General features: G+C 55.2%; 2 protein-coding genes across 9 annotated transcripts in view; one reads left to right on the forward strand and one right to left on the reverse strand.

Moving 5' to 3' along the window:
• The window catches only part of GTF3C1 (general transcription factor IIIC subunit 1), a 91,441-nt gene extending 80,116 nt beyond the window's left edge, over positions 1–11,325 (forward strand). The window contains exons 30-37 of one of the 2 annotated variants that reach the window (XM_006148255.3): positions 718–890; positions 2,233–2,517; positions 3,229–3,482; positions 4,916–5,199; positions 6,901–7,408; positions 8,081–8,132; positions 9,269–9,461; positions 10,265–11,325. In XM_006148255.3, the coding sequence (XP_006148317.1) occupies positions 718–890; positions 2,233–2,517; positions 3,229–3,482; positions 4,916–5,199; positions 6,901–7,408; positions 8,081–8,132; positions 9,269–9,461; positions 10,265–10,477 (1,962 nt within the window). In that variant the 3' untranslated portion in view covers positions 10,478–11,325. The remainder of the gene's footprint in view (positions 1–717; positions 891–2,232; positions 2,518–3,228; positions 3,483–4,915; positions 5,200–6,900; positions 7,409–8,080; positions 8,133–9,268; positions 9,462–10,264) is intronic. The other variant, XM_006148256.3, reaches the window with a different exon arrangement.
• Positions 11,326–17,018: 5,693 nt separating this feature from the next.
• Positions 17,019–26,629, reverse strand: part of IL21R (interleukin 21 receptor) — a 46,012-nt gene continuing 36,401 nt past the window's right edge. For 6 of the 7 annotated variants that reach the window (XM_027771791.1, XM_027771787.1, XM_027771792.1 and 3 more), the window contains 6 exons: positions 24,928–25,082; positions 23,907–23,957; positions 23,538–23,715; positions 23,035–23,134; positions 21,997–22,081; positions 17,019–20,373 (listed from right to left, as the gene is read on the reverse strand). In XM_027771791.1, coding sequence (XP_027627592.1) covers positions 19,642–20,373; positions 21,997–22,081; positions 23,035–23,134; positions 23,538–23,715; positions 23,907–23,957; positions 24,928–25,082 — 1,301 coding nt within the window. In that variant the 3' untranslated portion in view covers positions 17,019–19,641. The remainder of the gene's footprint in view (positions 20,374–21,996; positions 22,082–23,034; positions 23,135–23,537; positions 23,716–23,906; positions 23,958–24,927; positions 25,083–26,629) is intronic. The other variant, XM_006148257.3, reaches the window with a different exon arrangement.

The raw sequence follows: 26,629 nt of genomic DNA on the forward strand, positions 1-26,629 counted from the left end.
TATGGCTTCCTTTAATCGATACCATCTTGCAGTTTTGACAGAGACAGACTGTTTTCTTTGTTACGGGCTTCCACTAGCCTTGCAGATTCGGTCCAAAAAACCTCATTTCTGCATGTGTTTAAAGGTCACCATTCTGTTGTTCAGATCGGGCAGCTCCCTACAAGCCCTTTTAAGAAACTCGGAGTAGGTAGGGGCTGGCAGATGGCATGGTGGTTAAAGGCACTAGACTCCCACATGGCCAACCATGGTTTGAGTCCTGGACATAGTAACTTGATTTCTCTCTTCCTCTCTCTCTCTCTCTCTCACTCTGTCCCTCTCTGGTCAAATTTAAATATATAAATAAATAAATAGAGAAAGAAAGAAAGAAAGTAAAATTTAAAAAAAAAGAAAGGAAGAAAAGAAACTCAGAGTAACAGAGACCCTGTTCGTCCTTTAGACCTCTGAGTGGCTCTTCTTCAAGCAGGGCCCGAGGCCATAAGACTCAGCCATCTGAGCCTTGAAGTCACTCTGTGGCATGAAGCCACAGGGCACCAGGAGTGGCTAGAGCAGCAGCAGGTGGGTCACATAGACAGCAGATCTGGCTCCCTGCCCTTGTCTCTGATCGGTTACTTCCCCTGTGAGCGATCAACCGCAGCTTCAGTGCACTCACAGTCTGGCTCGCTCTTGGCCAGTGGCCAGCCGGAAAACCTTGCTCACCTGTGACATACTGTGTTGCAGACTTTCCGCCTCTACCGGGAGTACAAGGACCAAATTCTCGTGAGGGCCTTTATGGAGTACCAGAAAAAGAGCTTGGTCAATCGGCGTCGCGTCAACCAGATGCAGGGCCCCAAGAAGAACCGGGCCTTGCCCTTCGTGCCAATGTCCTACCAGTTATCCCAGACCTACTACAGGTAAGTGCTGCTCAGGAGCTGGGGAAGCTGAGGACAGAGGCTGAGCCAAGAGTAGCAGTGGGCCCATCCAGTGTCATCAGCGTGTGGGGGCCTGGGCCTGCTCCGGCCTCGTGTGCAAGATGCAGGCTCCTGTCGACACCTGCTCAGCTTCGGCAAATGCTGGTAATATTTTGTGCTAGGAGCATTAATTTACAGGTAATTTCCTTTTCAGTAGTCAAACGGGGTAAAATCAGTTTCAAATTTAACAATTGGCCCAGTTAGAAATCCACCCTCCTGACTGGGCTTCACTTCAATCCCTAATCCTCATAGCTGGGAACTCACAAAGCTCCTGCCTTGTGGGCTCCTCCCTCCCCGTCCTACCTTTCTGGCCCCATTTGCAGCCCCCAGCATGGGGTATGGAGGGATGCTCAGTGAAGCATCTTCCTGGAGCTCCCTCCTCAGGGGGGCACTCTCACAGCTTGGCTCTGTCGCCATGGCACATTTGGCATCTCACACCACCAGTCTCCTGACCACGTGTAGAGGAAGTCCCTTTAACATCCCTGAGGAGTGTCGCCTTGATGGCCTTCCTCCACCTTGTCTTCTCTCCAGCCCTCTGGCCTGCAGGGGGCTGCCTCCCATCACCATAAGACAGCGCTTAAGTCTGCTTTTGGTTCTTTTATCCCATCTCTTTGCCTGGGACTCCAGGTACTTTCCTCTCTTAATGCTCATGTTCATGCCCCTCAGGCCCCTTTGCCTCCTAGGAAGCAGACATGGCAGCAGAGCATGTGGTTCCGAAGCTAACAAGGCCCTCTGACCCGGAGCCACTCTGTGCACTGTGTGTCTTCGTCTGGGAACTGATGGGTGGGCCATAATCAGGAAGACCTCTTGGGTCCCTCTTCTCTGACTGTTGTTTCTGGGTCACAGAAAGTTACACTCTGGATCAGCTGAGGATTAACATTCCACGATTACTTTGTGGAGACAGTGAGATCAGCCAGGGGCTTGTCCTGTCCACTTCCCTGCGTGTGAGATCAGGACTGGCTTCACGTAGAGATTGTTAATATGGAGAGCACATCCCCCTTGCCTGGACCAGCAGCTGTTTGTTATGAATGCCTGTAGGGTGAAACGTAAGAGCTTGGGCTCCACAGAAAGATGGGACCCTGCCTGAGGCTGCTCTGGGGAGCAGGAGGGAGGCATGAACCCCACTAGGCCAGGATGCGGTGCCATCACTTGAGAAGGAGAGAGCCTTAGAGGAGAGCTGCTGTGGTAGTGTTGACCAGGTGGTGTAATTTTGCTCCTAGTCCATCCAGGGGAGGGCTTCCACCAGCCATTCCTTGCCAGGCGCTTTCTCTTCTTTTGTCTGTAGGATTTTTACATGGCGATTTCCAAGCACCGTCTGCACGGAGTCGTTCCAGTTCTTTGACACAATCCGGGCTGCTGGCAAGTTAGACCAGCCTGATCGTTTTTCTTTCAAAGACCACGATGATGACAGTTCCACCGACATGGTAGCATTTTCTTTGGACGGCCCTGGAGGACATTGTGTGGCCGCCCTGACCCTTCTCTCTCTGGGCCTCGTGTCCGTGGATGTCAGGATCCCAGAGCAGATCGTCGTGGTGGACAGCACCATGGTGGAGAGCGACGTCATAAAGAGGTAAGAGCTGAGGTGCCTGCACGTGGCCCTGACCATCCGTGATCTGGGCTCACGTGTGCTCAGGGATCTTCAGGCATCGTCATTTCCCTTCGCCGCCATGGTGTCTGCAGTCTTACGTGCTGAGCCATCTGGTCTTTTACTCAAGTGTGTACTGAGGTTTTCTGTTTCGACAGGCGCTGTGCCAGGCATTTGCTGGATGAAGACAAGTAGGGTGTAGTGGTGCTGTTAGGGACCCCATGGGGCAGGCCTCACAGGCCTGTAACTGGGAATGGCAGCACAGTTTCCAAGGAGCCATCTGCTGGTGCCTCCAGGTGCCATGGAGTCTCCCATAGAGAAGGACCTGAACAGCATGGCCAGGAGGGGGCAGACAAGAAGGGACGATGGCCTATTTGCTGACAGCTGTAGCTCCAGAAAGCCTTTATGGGAAATGAAGGGTTTTTCTGGACAGAGATTTGGGAGGGTTTGCTAGGCAAAAAGAACAGACCTGGCAAAAACACGAATGTATGGAAAGGGGTCAGCATGCCGCATGGGGAGGGATGAGAGCAGACAACTCTGGCCTTGTAATGAAGCACAGCCAGCTTCCTGTGGGCTGCTGCAGCATGGAGGCCACAGCTACGGCAGCATTACGTGGTCTCTGGGAGGAGGGAGAGATGCAGGAGCAGCAGATGGGCTGGGCCTCTGTCCAGGACCTAGGTCTTACTTCTCTCCTAGCTTGGGGAAAGATGGGGGCCTGGATGAGGAGGAAGATGAGGAGGAAGACCTGGAGGAAGGCACAAGCAGCAAGCGCCGGAGCATTGATATGAAGCGGGCCTCCCGGACCAACTACTTGCTGATGAGGGGCTTCTACGCCCCCGGCATCATCAGCCTCCGCAACCTCAACCCCAACGACAACATTGCGGTCAACTCCTGCCAGGTGAAGTTCCGGCTCCGCCACACCCCTGCGCCGACCCACCTGGAGCCCACTGGTGAGTGCTCCCCACCGCAGCTGCCCCCAGACCGTGGCTCTGAAGGCCAGGTGCACGGCCACGGTCAACACAAAGGAAGCCCCACCCGTCCTTGGCAGCCCACTGAAACACCATCAGTGCTGTGCTCACCCCACTGTGGCCGTGCGTCCCACGCCGCCTCTGTTGTAACCAAAGTCGTGCATGCACACGCCGCCAGTCAGGGAGAGCGGCTTGTGAGGATGGGCAGCAGTTCCCCACACACACACACCACCACACCCAGGCCTGTTCTCCACAGGCAACCTTTCTCAGTTTCTGCTTTTAGTTCTCTGACACTGAAGTGTATACTTTCATGGAATTTTAAAGTACCATCTTTTGACCCTTTTCTATGAAAGATAAGTGCCCATAGGGGCCAGCAGATAGATGGTGTAGTGGTTACTCCCACTGTCTGCTGTCTACATCCTCCCCCCACCCCTCAGTGAGCGCACATGCCCTGAGGCAAAAACCTCTTTTTGGGGCGCATTCACTGGCTGGAGAGACAGAAACAGAAAGTGAGAAATCACTCCTCTGGGGGATGGCCACTCTGCAGTCCCTTCTCCATTTCAGGCATGCATGCACTCGCACCTGGTGTGATTTTCAAGCCACTGGGTCTGGGACTTGATCCGTGGTCGGCCATGTGGGAGTCCAGTAACATAACCATTACACCATCTGCTGGTCCCAGCAAAAACCTCTCTAAAAAGAAAAAGTGTCCATCCCTATTCGTCATCCTCACTACTTCCCATTTTGGTCCTTTTTTTTCCTGCCAATTACCTTTGAAAATGTAAATAAGTTTCTTAGATCTCTGTCATGTTCTACTTTAGGTGTCTCTCTTTCTTCCCACTGACTGAAATGAGCCCTTTCTCTTCCCTCCATTCTACCCTGTCCTCCCTAGGGCTGACTTCCCTTTACATCTGTCTACATTGTTGAGAGCCACAGTATTTACTATCAATTTTGAACCCCAGTTAGGACAGGAATGCAGTGATAACCCAGAGAAAGTCTCGGTAGAGACATGTATCATAGGGAGCAGAAGCAACCGGCCCTGGCTGGCAGAAGTGGGAAAGTGTGGGAGGGCCCAGGGTGCTGCGAAGGTTCTAAGGAGCAACGAGGAGGGGAAGCCTTAGGAAGGAGAGGGGAAACAGCCAGAGGCAAGCCCCGCTTCCTGCACCCCCCACCTCCAGCTCTGGGGTGTACAGTTTTAAGTCATGAGTTGGAGTGCCCTTTTGGCCAGGGGAGCCAGTCCATTCAGCCCAGTCAGGGGCCCAGGGACACAAATCAGGAACCTAATGTCCAGGGCCCAGCATGTTAGCCTGCAGGAAGCAGAGCTGACCCTGGAGTGTGTCCTTCAGTTTCACCTGTGCGGAGGTCTGGGGAGGGGGCTTCTGTCTGGCTGTTTCCAACCCTCCTCTGTGTCTTCACAGCCGCCGTTCCTCTGGATGAGCTGTCAGTGGGAACCTCCTGCCTCCCTGACAGACTCACCAGGCTGATAACTCCCCCGGAAGACATCTGCAGCCTGGAAGACTTTGTCCAGCAGGTGGAGCTGTCTGGCTATAGGCCAGAAGACGTGTCTGCTGCCTTGGCTATCCAGGGGGCCATCGCAGCTACGGGTTGTTTTGGAGTTGACATGGAGGAGCTGAACAGACAGTTCTCGGACTTCCAGGAGCCCGGTGGTGAGCGCACCAGGGCATTCACAGACTACGTCCAGGTGAGCTGTGCCGAGTGTTAGCCTGAGGACACTAAGGTAATGGCTCACTCAGAGGCCAGATGCACACTACAAGTGGGCTTGGCTTAGGGCATATAGTGGGTGTGTTGATTTTTTTTTTAAGTAGCCATCTTTTTTTTTTTTTTAGGGAGATTTTTGCTATCAGAGTGGATACACTCACCAGAGAGACAGAAAATGAGAAATCACCTTTCAGTGGAGATGGCCACACTGCAGTCCCTTCTCCTCCATCCTTGTGGCTCCCATCTCAGGATTTGGGGCACACACACACATGTGCCCAGCATGAGATTTAGGCCACTGGGTCCAGAACTCAAACCGTGGTAGAGCTGTTGGTATTTTTAAAATCAAGATATTTGGGGGCCAGCAGGTGGCATGGTTGGGGTGCTGGACTCACAGATGGCCAATCGTAGTTCCTGTTTTTCCTCTCTCTCTCTCATCTCTTTCTGGTGAATGCACTTGCCCCATAGCAAATTAAAAACTAATGGTAATAAGTAAAACTAAATACATAATTCTTTTTTAAAAAATCAAGATGTTGTCTAAAATCCAACTCCTGAATATTGAAAGGTCTGGCCACACCAGATACTAATGGAGCCCAGCGGTGGCTGCCTCTCCCTAGGAGAGACCATGTCCTCCCAGCTCCTAGAACCCCTATAATCCCAAGATCCACTCCCACTCCACTCACCACTTTACTTACCTAGTCTCATTGATTCAGTAATCCTTGAACCCAAAGAATATAGTAGCAGGTGGGCTTTGAACTGCGTCCCCTGGGGGCATGCTTTGTCGGTTCTGGGCATTGTTGACAGTTGCTAAGCAGTAGGGTGCCGCGTTGGTTGTGAGGGGGCTTGTGGAGATGACTGCCTCGATGTTCGTGTGGGAGCAGGGCCTGCGAGACCCAGAGAACAGGGATTGTTCCAGGGAATTCTCCACCTCCCATTTCTCCAATTTAGAAGGGAAGCTAGCATTTGTCATTTCTAAGCAGTTTTTTATGAGTGCAGGAAATACCATCTCATGGTGTTCGTTGTTCATAAACATCTTTACGATGTATCCACAGCCCTAAGAGTTGAGCCAAAACTCAGAGAGGGACAAGATGGGATTGTCCCAAAGCCATGGTGGCAGAGCCTAGGCACTGATGGTCGAGTAGTCCCTGCTCCTGCTCCCCCCATGCCCAGCCCAGGGCCCCTGATGCCACGCATCAACAGCGAACCCTCCCAGACCCACTCCACCTGGATGTGAGTCCTGGCTCTAGCTTGCCCACTGGGGTAACTTCCTCAAACCCTGAGTTGTGAAGTTTTTATATAAAAGTAAGAAGTGTAACAGTGACGTCTGTGTGCCTACTAACCAAGAGCCAGGGCACTGGGAAGGAGGGATGGTCTAAATGTGGAGGAGTCCTCCTCCCTTATGAGGGCTCACAGTGGCTCTTGTGGGAGAACACTGGCCGGGCTCAGAGACATGTGGAGTCTTGGTGGTTTTTGAGGGTGCAGCTGTGGTTCCACAGTGCTTCTCTTTCTGCCTCATCTTCTGGGGCACCCCGCCTGCTAGTGGCAGCCCAGGGATGGATACAGGCCCTTTCCTAATGGAACCTGCTCACGTCAGTCAGGCTGGGGGTACTGCCTTAGTTGACCCTTATGGAGCAAATTCCGCCTTCCTGGGTTCCCCGACAGACGTGTGTGTCCCCTGCTTTTCCAGGACCTCCTGGAGCAGCAGCAGATACTAGAAGTTGGAGGCAACACCGTGCGCTTAGTGGCCATGGCCTCTGCCCAGCCCTGGCTCCTGCATTCGATGCAGCTCAAGAACAAAGGAGAGGATTCTGACCCTCGAAGAGAAGAGCTCCAGGCCCGAGCCCCCAAGGTCCCTCTTGCTGAGGACAGTCTCTCCGAAGGGCAGGCTCAGCCTTCTCAGGGTCCGGAGAGCTCCAAGAGACGCTTCAGCTGGGCCAGTCAGAATACGGAGACTGATGCCAGTGGCGCCCAGATGCCCCCAGCCAAGAGGCCCACACTCCACGATGTGCGTTTGGGCCCTGGGCTTGGAGCAGAAGAGGAGGATGAATCCCAGGCCTTGGCTCTGTCCCCAGCTCCTGAAGACATAAGTACAGAGGGGCCTGAGGAGGAGGACCAAGAAAGGATGCCTGGCTCTCCTGGCCAGGAGCAGCCAGGCTACCAGATCCAGCCCACAGAGGGTTCTGGACAGCCCCGAGGTATGACCTTGTCTCTTCCCCTCCCTTACCCCAGCCTGCCCATTCTCTTCCTCGAACCCACTTGGCTGCAAAGGGGGCTTTCCTCTAGCTTTCCATAGCCTGGGCCTCAAGGGGAGGGAGCCCTCGACTGGAGAGCTTCCACTGGAGAACATGAAGTGTCCTGAACTCCTGAAGACCCGGAAGTTCACAGCAGTCTGGAAAGCTGCTGGCTCAAACTGGTTTGGCAGGCAGTGCCTCAGAGCAGGGGCCCGAGACAGGCAGGCAGACGTGTGCCTGCGGAAACTCGCCTTCCCCCTGCCATGGCAGTCCTTCCTGTCTCAGCGGTGACCTTTCCCTGTAGTTTCATTATTTTCTGTGAGGTGTTCGCCAAAGGAGGGGTTGACAGATGGAACCCGAGGCGCTCACAGGCCTCAGCTACAGGCGCTCTTCGGGGCTCCACACCATGGTGTGCTTGTAGTGTGCTGGCTTTGGCCCCACGACCTGGCCGCCATGAGCGTGTGTGCTCTGCGGGGACAGTGATCACATCCCTGGGCTCACCGTGCGTGCACCGTGCATCCTGAGCCTAGCCGTGCCTGGCTCTGAGTGCTGGCTGCTCAGGACCATGTTGGATGCATGGGAAGAAAGCATGGGCTCCTCCTGCTTTGTAAGTCACTTGCTGTTTTTCTCCATCAGGGTTTGCCGTGAGCTCTGTGGCCAGCACCCTCCCACTGCCTGCCCGGCAAGGGTGAGTGTATGATTCTGGTTTAAGGCCTGCCTGGGATGGGGGCTTGTCCCCAAGGTCCTTCACAGAGGTGCGGGTTTGAGTAGTTTGCCCAGCATGTTGGTCCTCGGCGAGGGGGCCCTGGAAAGGTGTGGCAGCACGGGCTGGATTCTGTCGATAGCTTTTAGTGCTGGGGTCAGTCGGGAGCCAGGAGCTGCTCTTCTAAGATGCCCCTGGGCTCCCCGAGAGACCCCAGACTATCATGCGCACATCGCTGGGGCTACCCATGGCCCACAGGGATCCCATCCCCGTTTACAGATGTGGGAAGGGCCCAGAGAGCTGTGCCCTTCCCCAGGGTTATAGAGCCAGTGTGGCCAGACGGGCCAGAGCTCCAAACCACACCAGGGCAGCCTCCTCCCTGGGGATTTCATCTTCTCTCCTAGAGCCTGTGGCGGCCAAGTTACTAACTGGCACAGGATGGGAACCCATATAGCAAGAAGGGTGCACTCTTCCGACCCAGAAGAGCTACCTTTGGAGGCTGCCAACATTTGGGTCCTGTAGAATCCTTTCTGTGAAGGGCATGTCCCCGGGTGTGCATGCTGTCCTCAGGTTGGGAGGCCCCAGGTGCCCGTATCCTGGCTCCTGAGAGCTCCTGTTGCCCAACCGTGGCAGCCAGAACCAAGTATCCAGGGTCCGCCCCCGTTTTCCCAACCCTGGCCCTATGTGACAGATCAGTCCCCAGCTAACAGCAGAAACCTGGGTTCGCAGTTCAGTGTGCCTGGGGCCTCAGGCAGAGCATAGGAGTCTGGCCAGAGAGTAGAGGCAGCCATGACCCAGGAAGCCGGGTGGAGCTGGCAGATCCAGGGCACTTAACTCTTGGCCCTCTCCTGCCAGTATGGAGTGCCATAGGGATCATTGGCTCTTCACGGCTTTGGTTACAGCCACATCTGAGCAGGTCCCTGCATCATGGCTCCACTCAGCCAGGCATTGCGGGCCCCTCTGTCCAGACCTGAGCGAAGGGGGAGCTCAGAGACCAGAAGGTGGACAGTCCCCAGCTAGGCAAGGCACCAGACCTCACGGAGGCCTCTGTGTCCTGTCTGTGGATGAGCCACCCCTTCTGTCTCCCCTGAGCCCTGACACACTACTGCCTGACCCTGCAGGGACTTCGAAATCATCCACTTCGTCAGCCGCCCGTGGCGCATCGTGGACGGCCTCCTGAATCTGCCGGTGTGCAAGGGTATGATGGAGGCCGTGCTGTACCACGTCATGAGCCGGCCCGGTGTGCCCGAGAGCTGCCTGCTAGAGCACTACCAGGGAGTCCTGCAGCCCGTGGCCGTGCTGGAGCTGCTCCAGGTAGGGCACAGCCAGGGCTCAGGCGCAGAGCCCTTGGCTGGATGGCCGGGTGAGCTCAACTACAGGCTGCTTGCTGAGGGCGGGCTGCGCCTAGGAGTCTCCTGTTCAGGGTGTTCCCATCTTACTGCTTACCTCAGCTTCCTCCACACCCTTGGCAGGGAGGGTATGGTCCTCAGCCCTCTTTTCCGAGGCCACCCACCTCCTATAACCACCCTCAGAGGGTCCTTCAGCCCCATGCTGTCGCCCTGGCTGAAATACTGGCCTTGCTGTGGCTCTTGTCTCTAACACCTGTAGAGGTCACAAACTCACAAGCCCTCGGGCCCAGCAGACAGGCGAATGCCGCTCCATGGAGAGAGCTGGAGGCCTTGTGCCCCGCCCTCCCTCTCACCCCGCTCCCCTCCTCCCAGGGCAGATGGAGCCAGCTCAAGCTGACCTCTGTCCTGTACTCGCCAGATCAGAGTGCTTGGGGACACCAGGTCCTTGAGCTGCAAACTTCAAGTTCATTTTCAGGCCAAATGAAACCCCACTGGGAAGCCAGTTCAGGCCCAGGGCTGTCTGCCAGCCCCTACTGCTGTACACCCTCCTCAAGGGGTCTCACTTGCTGAGGGGTTCTGATCACTGCACCGTGCTGCTCTTGCTCTGGCCTGCTTAGACTCTGGATAAATCCCTGCTTACCTCTCAAGGCCGAGGTCATATGTACCCTGCTCTGAAGTAGCTAGTGTAAGATGTGTCTCAGCTTGAAGGGAAACTGGGAAAGGAGGTGGGAGCGATGCACTATCAACCTGGTGTTGTGGTGTCGCCAGGCCCTGGAGTTCCTCGGCTGTATCAGGAAGCGCTGGATGAGAAAGCCCGCGGCCGCCTCGCTCTTCTCCAAGCCCATGGTTCAAGAGGTGGACATGCCCTCCAGCCTGAGCGAGAGCTTCTTGGCGTTCTATGAGCCCACAGTGGACTGCACCCTCCGGTTGGGCCGCGTGTTTCCCCATGAGGTCAACTGGAACAAGTGGATCCACTTATAGGGTGCCTATGATCAGTCAGCGCCTCCCGCCTGCCTCCACCTGCCGGGCTGTCCTTGCCTGGTGGTTAGCAAACCCCCTGGAGCCCCAGGACATTGGTGTGTGCTGATCTTCCTCAGCAAGGGACGCTGCTCCAGCTAGAACGGTGCCAGCAGAGTTTCCCACTGCGTGGAACGCTGGAAAGGGCCACCACCTGCCTGCTCTGGGGCTCTTCCAGTCTGCCTATTTGTCACACGGGGAGTTGGTGCTTACTGTCCCAGCCGGGCTGGGACATGGGAGTGCATTTGTGGGCAGCTTCAGTCTCCTTCGCTCTCTCCTCTTGTTGCCGGGGCTTCTGGGCTGCTGCAGCTCTCTGAAAAGCGGCCTGTGGTGAGTTTGAGATGCCCTGTGGCTTGTCCCCCAAAGGCTTCCGAGGAGTGACCCCAGTGTGGGAGGAGAGCTGGCTCCCGGTGCCCAGGCGTAGCACATTCTAGGCACACCCTAGTTTTCACCGTGGGCCCATGGGGATGGGCTCTGGGCTGGGGGGTCTGCCCCGTCTATGCACACCTCACATTCCCGATTCCAGCCCCTACCTGAGGCTTCCCAAATGCCCAAGTGCCACTGAGAAGAAGGAGCCTTGTGGGAAACATGTCAGGCCAGGGGCCATGTGCCTTGCGCCCTGCTGCTACAGGGCCCAGAGAGACCACGACTCTCCTTCAGGCCAGATGCCCCGACCACTGAGGCTGGAATGTGCCACTCAGAGAGGCCCTGGCGGGCCCCCCACTGCTCTGGCACCCTTCACTGGCTGGTGCTGCCTGCCAGCTGCAGGTGAGGAGCCCTGTAGGTTTTAGTTTCGTTTGTTTTGTTTTGTTCTTTGAACTTCTTTCTTCATTTAAAAAAAAAAAAAAAAAAAAAAGGTGGGATTTTAGACATGGTTGAGCTGATGAGAGGTTTCTGAGGAGGGGTAAAGGAACCTGTTCCCAGTCCCTGAAATCAAACAGGCAGCTGCTTCTCCCAGTGACTTAGAAGCCTTTTCTTGTTCCCAGTAACCTCTTAGGCAATTAAAGTCAATCCCATGTTGCCATTAAAAAAAGCCAATTGACATTCCTCTCTGTCTCTCTCTGTCTGTCTGGCGAGCACACACGCCCTTTAGCGAAAACCTCTCCAAAAAAAAAAAAAAAAAAAAAAAGGTCTCCCTGGCATGTATTTATTTCATGTTTAAGTGAAGTAAAATGCATTTAGTTTTGTGATTCCTAAAGAATACTCTGGGGGTTCTTGCTCTTACCTGGGGAATAGCCAGAAGTAACTGTTCCCAATAAACTAGAGGAAAGGGGGAGGTTTGGTGCTGAGCGCTGTCAGCTCCTCACCTGCTTTCCTCTGCCTACAAGGCTTTGTCACCTTGTAAACTGGTCCCAGGCCCATGAGGACTCAGGCCTATGGATAGATTTCTTTCTTTGAAGTTCTCTTTAGCACACAATGTTTAAAATTGTCTTTTAATTAGTCGTCCATATTTTTTAAATTTGGAGGTGTCCATTAAAAAAATAAAGAGGACCGACGTCCCTGTATGTGACAGCCGGGAGCACTGAGCGCGGCTGCTCCCTAAGGGGACATGCTCCTGGACAGGTTCCATGTCTCAGCCACCATGGCAACTTCCTCACCTAGAACACGAGCCCTCGGGACATTGACCTTATGGGTCTGGCAGGGCCCAGCCACCATGCTCGGTTTCTGTCGGCCCTCTCCAGGACTAGGGTCCTGGTGCCGCCACGGGTGCTCAGCCCCTAGCTGTGTTCCTTTCTCCTTTCATTTTCAAGTGTAAAAATACAGATTTCCATGGGATTTTGTAAGATCGACTGGAGTCATGGATGGGATCCACTTTATAAACGGACGGTACTGGACAGCACTCAGTACTGCTGGGAGGGCATGGTGTGGCAGGTGAAAGGGGGTTTAGCACTCAGTACTGCTGGGAGGGCATGGTGTGGCTGGTGAAAGGGGGTTAGGAACCCAGCAGCTGCTCGTGCAATACCGCTCTCGGCATTTCATCCCAGCTAAGGGAGGCCAGATGAGCTGAGGCTCCACCGCAGGTTCCGTGGACTTCGTCTCCTTCCTGTGTGCCTACCTGAGGATGAGTCCAGCATGTGTGGGGAGATGTGGCGTGAGCTGGGGTGCAGTTCCCAAGCAGGGGTGGGCATCTGTGAATCCCACTCACATTCCCAACCGCTCTACCCAAGGATGAGCTGTTCCTTCTCCCTCCTTCCCTCTGTCCCCTGTCCTTTCTGTCTACCCACCTTTGCATCCTGCCTCCCACCCACTCACCGTCCTCCATCCTCCCGTGGTAGCTGTCTGCCTTGCCAAGCTCTGCAGAGAGATCTCCAGAAACCACAGGGAGACTAGAGGTTGGGCGAGGGGAGCCTTCAGCAGCCAGGCAGGTGACAGATGAGTGGGAGGTGGTGGGGAGACAGTAGAGAGCTGTAGCGGCTGTGGGAAACCAGGAATTCAAGTTTTGCAGAAAAGAAATGTGAAGCACTAACAAACACAACCCGTTATGGGCCGAAAGTGAGTCTTCTGTGCCTCCACTTCTATTGTAGTTGCCAGATTAGTGCTAGGCCACGCCCTGCCAGCCATTTCTCACACACACTGGGCAGGAAGGGCCCCCAGGCCCTGCCGGTGTCGTCTCAGTCCTGGCTGGCCACCCACACAAGATGGAGACTCCAGAGCCTGGTCACCCTTGCCTTTGTGTCTTTGGTTCCTCACCCCTCCAGTCTCACTCCCCACCCTTAATTCTTTTCCCAGGGTAAGCAGTATATGAATCCATTGTCTTTTAAACACTGAAAACATCACAGATACGGATAAAGCCTCAGCCTCCTCTCCTTGAAGGACCCTGGCAGGCCTTTTCTTTGCCTTTACACACGTGCACTCTGGAAAGCAGGGGCCTGTGGCACACTGACAGTGTGCCATCCGTGCAGCGACAGCACCTGCACGTCTGAACTCAAAGAGAGCCACAGGAGATGCCCAGTCCTGATGTCCCAGCTCACTTTCCCACAGGTGAGCATTCAAATTCCCAGTTTACTTACCCCCATGGAGCGTCATGGCTCATCCTCAAGGCTGCCGCCTTGAGCTCAGCTCTGCTCTTGAAACTTTTTTCTGCTCGCTCTCAATCCTGCACCAGCCACGTCCTGAGTCTCCTTCCCTCCCACCCTGCCTTGTTTGACCCAAAGCCTGCAGCCCTTTATTAAATGTTCTTTCTGACCTCTCATCACTCACCATCCGTTGGGCTCTCTACCCACTTCTGCCAGGGTTTTCCAAATGTGCGTGTGTATGGATCTGTGTATGCATACACACGTTTGTGTGCATGTGTGTGCGTGCTTTCCCTGCTTAGTGGGGGCTCCATCCCCACCTTCTTGGGCCCACTCAAAAGGGTAGAAGTCAGCCCTTGCTGAATTAAAAGGGGCCTGCCAGCTCACCTGGCCTCATCTCTCTTACTCCCACCGCAGAGTGGCTGTGGTGACTGCCAAGATGCCCAGGGTAGTACCTGGCAATGTACCTGTGTCCCCGTCTAGACGGAGGAGATTGGGAGTGCCCCGCCCCAGCACTGCCTGTCCCCCACTCGCCAGCAGGGGACAGCTGCAGCTGAGGCAGCCTCACTTCCCCACGGTTTTTCTTGCCTTCTCAATGTCTTGTTGCACGTTTGTGGGTGAGACCTGGATAAGCTGACAGGTGTTGGGGTGACTTGCTCGTAAACATGATGACATCATGACAGCACGCCCTCTGAACACCTGCAGCGTGATGGACACTGTTCTGGGCACTTTGTGAATTAGCTCCCGGTCTCCCAGCAGCCCTGGAAGTGTGTCTGATCGTTGCACCAGACACAATGTCACATTCTGTGTGAAGAACTGAGGCACGGGGAAAATGGTTTCTACAAAGTTGGTCACTAAGCGGATCTGCTGGCGCTCCAACCCAGGCTGCCGGCTCAGAGCCCTCTCCTCAACACCACTTTCATGATAGGGGGTACTTTGGGGTCCAGGGAGGCCCAGCATTGTGCTTAGAGATTCCTAAGAGCAGAAGTGAGGATAATTTAGCCAAGGTCATCAATTTCTGAAAAGAAAACCCTCAAAGTCATCCCTAGAGATGGGGAGAAGACCCCAGGTTGCCCCATGATCCGAGTGATGGAGGGGCCCTTGCCTCACTTGCCAACTCCAAGGAGGCCTGTTGCAGCTCCCTGTCCTGTTCTGGGCCTTTCCAGGTCTGGGGCAGACGGTTCCCTTCTGTGCTCCCATCTCTGTGTTCAAACATCGGCTCTCTGCTAGGTACTGTTCCAGGGTCTGAGACCGCAGTGACTCACTCCTGCCCTCGTAGGGAGAGGCAGGAGGTAGGGTAAACGAGAGCTGTGTTCACGTGTAATGAGTGTTACGGGAAAAGTAAAACTAGGTCAGTGGGGATGCTGCAGTTTGGGAAAAGAGGTCCGGCCAAGGTAGTCACTCATCTGAGCAGATGTGGGCACCCTCTCTCATTTTCCATGGTGTGTGGGTGTCTCTTGACAGATGACCGCCCTCCAGTGTCCTCACTGCTGAGAGTTCATGGTTCCTGTCCCCTGTTGACACAGTGGGTCCCAGGAGGGGAGGTGTACCTGCCCACCACTCCATATTCCTCCGGAGTCCCATGCCTGGTTTCCCAAGGCACACCTGGGACTTGGCTGGGGCTGGCAGCTAGGCCTGGGCCCTCCCCAGATGGGACGGGGGGAAAAGGTTCGGAGTGAGGGGCGGGTGTGAGTGGACTCGGCCAAGTCACTGCCCATTTCTCTAGGGGCAAAATGAAGGGCTGGGTCTAGTGTGCGCCCCCTGCCTCCTTCCCATGGTAGTGCCTGGGACGCCCCCACAGCCTCCCAGCCGGAGACTGAGCAGCATCTATGGATGGCCAGGGGCTGGACCTCTTGGGTTTTTGTTTTTTAAGGTTTTTGCCTTGGGGTGCACACATTCGCCAGAGACAGAGATAATGAGAGGGAAAGTGAGAAATCACCTCCTACGGGGGGGTGGCCACTCCACAAACCTTTTTCCATGCTCCTCCTGGGATCTTGGGCATACACACACACGTCTGGTGTGATTTTCAAGCCACGAGGTCTGGGACACGAACCACGGTTGGCCGTGTACGAGTCCAGTGATGTAACCACTGAGCCATCTGCTGCCTCCTCTTGGATTTTTTAAAGGGCATCAAGGCATCTGAATGGAAGCGCGTGTGAACAGTCTGGGAAGGAAATGACCGCAGCCCTCCTCTCTGACCTGGAGGCCAGTTCAAGGCAATAGTAGGAGACCCATCACTAAGGAGGGTCTGTGGGTTGTCTCTTCTTGTCCCCGCCCTGAGTTCATCCTGGCAAGCTGAGAGGCTGATTCCCACCCTGCCGTTACAGAGACAGCAAACTTGCCCCAGGTCATTCATGAAAGGGGTTGGACCTGGTCCTCTGATCCCTTCAAACATGGTTCTTAGCACAGGAGAGCCTTCAGTTGATGTTAGAATGATGCTGAACACTTACTGCTGCAAATAACAGGAACCTACCTCAAAGTAGCTCAAGCAAGAACAACAACAACAAAAAAATCAGCTTATTGATGCGGTAACAGCAGCTCTCTCAGCAGCTGAGAACAAAGATCGACTTCTTACTCGCAGTACCCCGCCATCACCAGAGAGCTGGAAACTCCAACTCGCTTGATGGCCCAGCTGATGGAACAGTTGCCACCTCAAATGTCACCGTGGCAGAGGGGAAGACACTAGGGAGCGTGACAGCTGAGGGTTAAATTCTGTGTCCAGAAGCAAGATTTACGACATCTGTTAACAGCGTATTGGCCAGTTCTGCCCGAGTGGCCCCATCCGACCACAGGGCCCAGGAGGTGCAATCCCACTCTGTGTCCAGGGGGCTGAAAGCTGGAAATACCTAGTAACATAATGGCTTCCATACACACACCTGAAAGTTCAGAGGGAATGCGATTTCAGGCACGACTGGATCTAGGAGCTCAAGAGAGATTCTCAGGAACGTGTCTCCATTTCTCTGCTCTCTCGGCTGGCTTCATCTCAGGCCAGCTGGTCCTTCTGGTGCCCTCTGCAGCTCCGAGCTTGGTCCTGCCTTAGAGTTCAGCAATCCCAGCAGGACCAGCTTGGGTCACATTTCTGTCCCTGAAGTGTACTATGCCCTGAACTCATGGAAGCCCAGGCCTAGGGCATGTAGCTCCTCCCAGGGCTGGAGGTAGCCACACCCACAGGGCTGCTGCGTGGCCAAGAGCCACAGGCACTCATGGGTGTTTGTAAGAGTTTCTTATCTCTTGGTCTCTCTAGGTGTGGAAAAGCTGGAGCTCAGGTTCTGACAATTCATTCAGTGTGTGCCCTCAGGTCACCAACCCATTCTGTGCCTCCGCTTCATCTGTCCCCTGGATAACCCTGCCCCCTCAGAGCCTGCGGATGGACAAAGGTGGGCCAGGAGTAGGCTGTGGCACCTGTGGGAGTACATAAGGGGACCTCACAAAGTCCATGGGAAAATTGAAAGTATAAGTTTATTTTGGCGCAAAACAGTGAAATTCACACGTAACTTTTTGTTTGTTTTTAATGAAACGCATTCACATTTTCAATGAACTTTGAAGACCTCGTGTATTCTGTGCATGCTCCTCCACCTTAAAAGAGGGTCATTGGCAATTCTGGCCTGGACCTTCGGTGACAAGGAGACATCTTCCCCAACTGCTCCCAGGTCTTTGGTCGCTCCTCCACCCTTTGCTGCAGTAGCTAGTGCAGCTAACAACTCTTCATCTTTCAAAGCCCAAAAAACACCAACTTCTCGCAGAAGCCCCCCCGCCCTTGCGATGCTCCCTCCGGGCTCCCGTCTCATGCCAACCGGGGAGCGACTATGCATTTCTTCCCCACTTTGTGGAGAGTCGAGTTGGCAGCTTGAAATTGGCCATGGTGGAAGTATTTAGACCACAGAAACAGGCAAACGCTGTAAGTCAGGCTTTACTATGTCAGCCGTGTGCCAGGTTGGGGATGAAGCAGTGGACCACATAGACAAAGTTGTGTCCTCACAGAGCTTAGATTGATCTGTTACCTGTTTATTTCTGTCCATGCAGTCATTCATCCTCCAAGCCTCCTACCACCTACCCACGCACCCACCCATCCCTCCGCCGTCCACCCACAACACATGAATGCATCCATGGGGTGGGGCAGCACGTGGCACCAGTGTTCTGCACCTATGTTCATGAGCTGAGTGACTCCAAAGATGGAGTCAGTGAGGAGCCACGTCTGCCCAGGCCAGAACATCCAGGCCTCACCTCGCAGGCCTGGGAATCCCCTCCCACACCCAAGCTCCTGAGTTCTGGGTGCTGGAGAGTTGAGCTGGTTCTGCCAAGAGCCTGGGGTCAGGTGACACCTGAACCCTGTTACCCTCAAGAGGGTATGAAAACCACAGGCACCTTGGCCCATGTGTCTCCTGGGTGTGTTAGGAGGTGGTGAGGACTGCTCACCCGTGCAGGAGCTGTGGTTTCTCTCACATGTGGCCACCTGACCCACACACCCTGATCCCTGGCTAACAGTCCACTGGTAAAACCAGCCTAGAACTTTCCAACCTCATTCTAGAACTGTCCAGCCTTGTGCCAAGCACCAAGGACTCTCATGCATTCTCTTGGCCGCCTCTGCCAACATCCCTCTTTTACAAGCAAGTTATGGGGAGGCTTTCAGGAGGACTGGCTTCTGACTCCCAGCCAGGAAGAAACAAGCCAGCATGGCCCTCCCTTCCCCTGAGGAAGATGGAGGGCCAAGGCCGGGTGGAGGGTTCCTCTCAGGGTTCCTGAGCTACATCCGAAACTCCATTGCCTTCACTCTGCTTGGTCTCACAAAAGCCAAGCCATTTCTAAGGTGGGCATCCTTACGGGAAGAACAACTTATTTTCTCAGAAAAAGAAAGAAGAAAGGAAGAAAGAAAACCATGACTGTATGCAATACCTAGCACCTGTACTAAACACGTTTAGTGAGGTGCCTTCGAAAAGTTAAGCATTTTCTTAGCTTCTTAATTCACATTTCAACGGGCTGTCTGAAAAACTCGACAAGCAGTTTGACTTCCCTTAAGCCTCCAGGATAAATAGATGACACCAGGGTGGAATGAGGGGCTCCTGCCCTGCCAGAGCAGCACGAGGGATGGTCACGTGGGCAATGCACTCTGCTCTGTGTACCCCGGCCCCAGCCATGAGACATGTACTTGGTGCTCCATAAATATTTCCTGGGTGCTTATTAAAGGGAACTAAAAAAAAAAATAAAGAATGGCAGCAGAAGTCAGAAAAAAGACCGTGGTTGGTTGTGGGGCTGTTTCTAAGGGACAAGGCTGGCTGATCTTAAGCCTGGAAACCCCCGAACTGCCCTGGGCAGGGGCGACCGCCCTGTAGGCGCCAGGCTGTCGCTGTTGGCGGGTTTCTCACCCCCGCCCCCTCCCCCGTGAGCCTTGGTCCTGGCCCAGGAGGAAGGAAGCTGAGGTGCATGGGGACTCACTATGGGCTGCATACTTATGTGGGTGACCTCACCGGTTTCCCCCAGGTAGGTCATGCCATCTGCGGGGTCCAGACAGGATACTTGAGCCAAAAGGGGTGTCTTCTCCCAGGTAGCACAGCCAGGAAACATCAGAAACTGAGTCCTGTGTCCTCCCCTAGGGACCTGCAGTCTCACTGATCCCCTTCCCCTTCCTGCTGCGAGGGAAGAACGCGTGGATGTCCTGTGCTCCTGGAGGAAGGACCCGCAGGGCCGGGCTTGGTGTCTGTCCTAGGCAATGCCTTTATTCCAGGAGGCCCTGTGGGTCCCTGGACCAGCCTCTCAGCACGTGACCTGGTGGCCTCCACATGCTGGGAGGGAGGGAGGCTGTCATCTGTGTGCAAAAAGCACATTGCTGTTCACACTCATGCACACGTGTGAGCTCTCACGGGCACAGGCACACATGGCGTAACCGTGGGCACGCTTCTGTGTCGGCAGGCACTGGCAATGCTCATGCACGTCAACATGCCAGTGTGCACCTGGGCCCCCGGACACGCACACACACACGCACATACACACTGTAAACATCAGGCTCAAAGGCCCCGTCAGGGAGCCCGAAGGTGCAGGCCTCGTCACATCACAGCCTAGCGGCCACATCTGCTTTGTGGCCCAGTAGCACAGCCAGTTCTTGGCCCATGGGCCTCACTAGCTGGCCTGGGGCCCAGCTCCTGCTGGTGGGGGGGCCATGACCACCCACTGGCGGAGGTAACTCCTAGGGGGCCCTTCGTCCCTGGGGCTGGCAAAGTCACACTCCACTGGGCTGCCACAGTCAGAGCCTGCAAAGCCACTGTCAAACGTGTCCATGTCCAGGCCGGCTGGAGGCGAGCCCGCCTCGCTCTCAGAAGCCCCTGCAGGTGGCCTACCACCCCAGGGCGGCCCCACAGCCCAGCCCTCCTCATCTGCAAGGTGCAGTCTTAGCCTGTCGAGGAGGCTGCCCAGGGGACCTTCCAGCCCAGGGTCACCAGCTGAGACACAGCCACATGAGAGGACTGTGGGCCCGAGGCCCAAGAGTGGGTCTTCAAGGCCTGGGCTAGGGTCCAGCCCAGGGTCCAGGTTCAGGGCAGGGTAGCCATCATCTCCACAGCTGCAGGGCCAGCTGCATGGCCCCTCTGTGTCCACCACAGTCACCGTGTCGATGGATACCAGGCCATACTGCCGGTCCTTCCCTTCACTGTAAGCTGAGCCTCCCACGTTGCCAGTGGTGGCAGGGGCTGGGACCCAGGTGCCAGGCTCGGACACCCCGTCGGTTTCCAGCAGCACTGCCGGCTCCAGACCCTGTGATGGGCAGGAGCTGCGCACCTCCAGGGCCGAGGGCACCCCTGGCTTCCAGGGCCCCAAGTCCAGGCTGGAGGCAGTGAAGGGTGTGCCGACCCATTTCTGTGAGAGAAGAGAGAGTGTTATGGGTGGGACTGTAGTACGGTGGGGGTATAAACAGAGACAAAGAGACACAGAGATGTGGAGACAAGACTAAGAAACTGTGAGACAAGGACATGGAGATAGAGACACCAGAAAAGAGAGAGAGGAATCAGGGCCGCAGTGTGCCCCTGTGCAGTGGGGACCCACTACTGTCCCTTGCTAAGTCTGAGCCTCAGTTTCCCCACCTGCAGGAGGGAGCTGCTCCCCTCAGTAGCCTGCTTACTCAGACCACAGGTTCCCCATGTCCTGGGTTCTGTGTGGGGGCTAAGTGAGGGAAGGGGCCAAGGCTCCTGAGCCACGGGGACAAGGGACAGGAGGGCCAGGGCCTGAGAAACAGAGTCCCTACCAGGGCCTGTGTCACTTTCTCCTTGGCATTTCTGGAGACCTAGCATTCTGTTTGTGTCCCCAGCTGGGTGGACACAGGGCCAGGACAGAAGCCCCGTCTCCTTTGTTCACGGTAGGTGCTCAATAAATGTTTATCGACTAAATAGATGAGAGGATCGAGCCAGTACAAGCCATCAGGAAGGTCTCGTGCCCTTGGTGCCCACCCCTGAGGATGGGAGTCTGCCAGTCGTCACCTCAGCCCCCGAGAAATTCATCTCCAAACCTGGTGTGGCCTCCACCACTGATTTGCAGTCACTTATCAGGGGGGCGGCCTTGAGCCAGTCATCCACGCCCCCCCATGCCTCGGTTTCTTCATTTGTGAAATGGACCTCATGCTAGTACCGCCCACTGGTGGTTGTGAGGATTAGGCGGGCCAGCCAGGTGAGGCTCTGCAGCCGGCCTGCTACCTGCTACGAATCTAGGCTCAGAGGGAAGAGTAACACAATAGGGGCTGCCTGAGCTTCAGGGAGGAGGAAAGTGGAGTCCAGGTGCCTCCCCTGTGCCGCTGAAGCTGCTGCCCTCCCTGAGCCTGGTCTCCTTCTGGGTGCCCTGAGGAAGGAGGGGCGCCCACCCACAGGACTGCATGAAGAGGAGGCAGGGAAGCAGGGAGGGTGCTCAGCACCGGGCAGACTGCAGGTGCTCTATGGACGCTCTAGGTCCTGTCTGACTTCCGGGGCTGAAGCAGGCAGGCGGCCCCTCCCACCTGTCACCACATCCTCTGCGGCAGCCCCTCCCACGACTACTGGGGGTGACTAGTGGTAAATGGGCACAGAGAGCCCTATGGGTGTGGCAGGTGGCAGTGAGGCTGGGGCTTGGCAGGAGGTGGTGTGTTTTGTAGGTAGGGCCAGACTTTTCCCAGAATCCCTCCTCCTCTCTTCCTCCTCACCCCCTGCCCCACCCCTGCCAGATCCAGGGCATCTAAGGACCAGGGGACCAGTTTGTGGCTCGAGGGACCTCCTGATTCACTCTGTCCCAAGTCTGGCTCTTGGGGCTGGGAAATGTCACATGGTCTTGTTTAATGCTAATTCTGCATTACAGGAATTATCATCCATACTTTCAGATGGGGAAACAGGCCTGACTCAAGGCCTGGCTGGAACCTGGGTGCTCCAGACCCTGGGGTAAGATAGAGGGTGCTGGGAGGAGGGTGGTGCAGACAGATGAGGGGCTCAGAGGGCTCATCACAGAGTAGGAGGTACTCACCTTGAAGTCCCCGCTGTGGCCCTCGTACAGGGGCTGGAAAAACTGCTCGGGGCTGGGTACCTGCCCCCACACCTTCTTCCACAGCCTAAGACGGCAGAGACAGAGTGAGGCCCCTCACATGACCCAAAGGGCAGCCTGGCCTCCCACTCAGACGCCTCCCAACCTCATCCAACAGCACAGCTCCGGCTGCCCTGCCTCAGTTTCCACATCTGAAAAATGGGAGCAGTCAGTCTCCTTCACGGGTTCCTGACGCTGCGCTGAGTTTATGGACCAGGCCATCAATTGGGTCAGGCAGGTGCCACCCTCCTGAGCCTCAACTTCCTCATCTACCACTGGGTCGGGCAGGCAGCCAAGGCCACGGGCTGGGGCAGTTCCATGAGAGGAGGCAGGGCAGGGGCACCGCAGGGCTCCCAGGAGCAGGTGCTCTTGGCCTCCTGCTTCTCTCTCGTTTCCTGGCCTCCATCTTTGTCTCCACATCTGGTGGAAGATGACAGAATGAGCCGCAGATGCCAAGCTCTGCCGTGGACGCCGGCTCTGCAGAGGCAGCTGCAATTTACAGCGCAGCTGCAGGTGCCAGGCCGGGCAGGCCCTGCTCTCTTGGTGGCGATGTTCAGGAGAAACCCAGCATATCAACAGGGCAGAGCAAAACCTCCGCTGGAGCAGAAGGGACCGGGAGGCTTATCGCTAACCTGCCTCCACTGCCACGCGGACCTCAAAGCCTAAGATCCCCTGAACGAGGTCGGAGCTGAGGTCCCTGTTAAGAGCAGAGTCTCGGTCCCACCTCCCTTCATAGCTGCGTGACTGTGCAAGATCCATGACCACTCTGTGCCTTGGCTTCCCCACCTGTAAGGGGCGGGGGCAACTGCAGTGCAGAGGTCATAGGACTGAGGGTGAGGCTGCCAGACCGGCCTACACGGTGCCCAGCCCCTGGTAAACGTTAGCTGGTTTTCATCGCCATCATTGTCACTATCATGATGACAGGCGTGTTCCCGTCCCTGGGCTGAGCCCCTCCCTGTCTCCCTGTTCCCCTGGCCTCACCTCCAAGGCAGGTGGATCTTCAGGCCCAAGAAGACAAGGACGGGGACCACGGCAACCAGCAGGAGAAGCGGCAGGTAAGCGTGCTGGCCTTCCTTTGACTCTGGGAAGGAAACAGTGGCTTCACTTGAACCAACCTCATGGGTGGGATTGTGGGAAAGGGGTCTAGGGTGAAGTGCAAGGGGGCTGGGAGGCTGCCAGTGCCTTGAAGTGAGTTGAACCTGGGTTCCAATCCTGTCCCGTCCCCACCCGTAGGCGTTATCTCCTCTCTGAATCTTAGCTTCCTCATCTGCAAAGCGGGGATTGCGATTCCCACGTCAGAGTCGGGACACGCGGATACCCTAACAGCAGCAGCAGCAACCCCCAGTGCAGGGCCTGGCAAGCAAGGGTGCCAGAAGCGGGGCTCGATGGCTCCTTCCCGGCCATGCTGAAGTCTCCGGTTCAGGGGGTGGAGGAGGATGAGATGTGGTACCAGCAGTGGGGTGTCTGTCCCACCTCACACCTACCCTCTGGCTGAGTCTGGAAGATGACTGGGTCGCTCCACTCGCTCCAGGGGCCCTGGAACAAGGAGCCAGGCTGGGGCCCTGCCCGCACCTGCAGCTCATAGCTCGAGTCTTTCCGGAACTCCAAAGGCAGGAGGGAGATGCTTCTGGTGTCCACAGAGATCAGCTTCCTCGTCGGACTCTGCAGTTCAGGGAAGGGAAGCAGTGGGTCCGGGTTCCACCAGGCCAGCCTCTGCCTCCAGCGCAGCGGCCCCTTCACTAGCACCCCTGTCAAAGGGCTGTCTCTTCCTTTCCCGTAAGAGGCAGGCCTGGCCTGAGTTCTGGACGCTCAAGTGTGTGCGGCACAGAGCTGTCAGCACGCAGCGGCCTCACCTGAGATGCAGGGTTTGCTCTGCTGCTCTCTCTTTTTAAGGGTTTTTCTTTCTTGAGAGTCAAAGAGAGAGAGAGAGAGCCCTCCAGCAGTTGCCACCCTGTGGTCCCTCCCCAGCCTCAGCCAGCCCAGATTACAAACACCGCAGGCACGCCTGGTGTGCACAAGGTGGCTTTGGGACGCAGGCCCTGGACCTTCCCTTGTGCACCCAGTTGTCACCATGTGGCTCTTGTTCTGTTTCTCTTCTATCTCGGCCCACCCACTCACTGGCCTGACAACAGACCCTCCCTGCGGGGACTGGGGACTTCTCGGGAGTGGAAGCATTCCAGATAAGGATACTTGGGGGATTTTCCCACCGCTCAAGGCCCCGCTGACATGATGGGCTCAATGGTGGCATTTCTGGATGTCTTCCACTGCGGTCATCTTAGCAAAGAATACCACCCGGACTCTCTCACTGGGGACATTCGAAACTGTGGCACTTAGGAAAATCTTCAGCTGGGACCATTCTAAAGAAAGGGTAATTCTGGAACTCTTCAGCTGTGACTGTTCTAGAAGTGGACCATTCTGGAAAGCTCTCAGCAAAAAGACAGAGACCTCTCTAAGCCTTCACCTTGGAAATAATAGTCCCTCTGCCACTGGGCCCTCTTAACTAGTGACACTTCTGGAATACTCCAACTGTGGCCATTCTAATTGAAGACCTTCCTGGGTGCCAATTTCTGAAACTTCCTCTCTTGAGACTATACTTGATTCGGGTGGAACCTGAGGAAGTGACGGTCCCTTTTTCTTTGGCATGTTTATAGGGAGGAGACAGAGATGGGGTGCTGTCTCTACCCAGGGAGAAGTGGCCAGAGGGCTCAGAATGAGCCCGTACAGGAGAGCGTGTGTCCTTGGCCTGTCCTTGGTTTCAATTCTTGGCCATGAGTGATGCATACCTGTCTCCCAGTCGCCCTCTCCCAGCTCCCACACACCTGGGTGCTCCTCACTCCCGCTCCTCCCTCCCCACACGATCCTCCGGGTCCTCACCAGGGCCCAGGGGTCACCCCGGTTCCTGTACTGCAGCTGGTACTGAAGCTTGTCCTTCAGCAGGTAGAAATCAGAGGCTTCGTAGTCAGAGCGCCAGGAGATGTTATAGTCTCCAGAGAAGGTCACGGTCACGTTGAAAGGAGGCGCTGGCTTAACTGAGAGAAAGGGTGAAATGGGGTGAGCTCGTGCTGGAGGAGAGAAGGGTCTGGAGACAGGAAGTAGTGTCCCCGCCCCACCTGACCCATTGCTCAGCTACGAATGCGGGATGGGCACCCAGAGCAACTTTGGGCTGAGCACTCCCTGTCTCTGGGCCTCAGTCCATTAATCTAAAAATAAAAGATTTAGAGGAAAGCAAAGAGATTAGGGTTGCAAACTCAGGGACGGGCAGGGGAGAAAGGAGGGAGGCAGCTCTGAGGGTGTGGAGGAAGAACGAGCCCTCGCAGGCCAGAGGGGGCGCTACCACCCAGCCCAGCCCACCTCTGGCAGGCCGGAGGCAGGTCAGATCTTCTAAGTTTTCTAGGGACAAAAAGAAACAACAACAAAACAAAACACAGATTATTTAAAATGTTTAAATTAGTTACTAATCTGGGGCCAGTAAATGGCATAATGGTTATGTTGCTGGATTCTCACTTAGCCAGCTGCAGCCTGGACCCAGTGGCTTAAAACTCATGCCGGGCGCGTGTGGGTACATGCCAGCCCAAAATTCCAAGAGAAGAATGGAGGAGAAGGGGCTGGAGCGTGGCCACCCCGGGGCAGAGGGGAAGGGATTTCTCACTTTTGGTCTCTCTCGTGAGCACACACCTCCTATAGCAAAAAAGCTCTCTCAAAAAAAAAAAAAAAGAAAAGAAAAGAAAGAAAAAGTTACTGATCCCCAAACTTTCTAAGCAGATCCACTTATTTTCAATTTTTATTTTCTTAGAGAATTATTTATTTAATTTTATTTATTATTATTTTATAATGTGCTATAGGGCACATGCACTCACCAGAAAGAGACAGAGAGAAAGTGAGAAAGCAAGCCACAAGGTCTGGGACAGGAACTGTGGCTCATCATGTGGCAGTCCAGCATCTTAACCACCATGCCATCTGCTGGTCCCTCAATTTCTATTCCTTGTTATTTATTTATTTTTTTAAGAGAGATTTTTGCTCTAGGGTGCCTGTACTTGCCAAAGAGAGAGAGACAGAGACAGAAAGTGAGAAATCACCTCCCAGTGGGGAATGGCCATGCCACAGTCCTTTCTCCTCCATTCTCCTCTCTGGATTTTGACCATGCATTCCCACAGTCCAGCATGGGTTTCAATCTACTAGGTCCAGGACTCGAACCACAGTCATGTGGGAGTGCAGCAATGTAACCATTATGCCATCTCCTCTGCTGGTACCTCGATTTCTACTCTTTTTTTTCTTTCTTTCAGAATATATTTTAGAATGGCAGTATTTTTTAGAGGTTTTTGCTCTAGGGCATGTGAGCTTGCCAGAAAGACAGGGAGAGACAGAGAGACAGAAAGTGAGAAATCATCCCCCAGAGGGGATGGCCATGCCACAATCCCTTCTCCATTCTCCTTTCAGGATCTTGGGCATGCATGCACATGCACCTGGCGTGAGTTTAAACCACCAGGTCCAGGACTTGAGCCGTGGTCAACTACACAGGAGTCCAGCGACATAGCCATTAAGCCAACTGCTGGTCCCCAGTACAACAATTTATTAT

This window comes from Tupaia chinensis, unplaced genomic scaffold, assembly GCF_000334495.1.
Source record: "Tupaia chinensis unplaced genomic scaffold, TupChi_1.0 Scaffold000231_1, whole genome shotgun sequence".
Taxonomy (NCBI): Eukaryota; Metazoa; Chordata; class Mammalia; order Scandentia; family Tupaiidae; genus Tupaia; species Tupaia belangeri.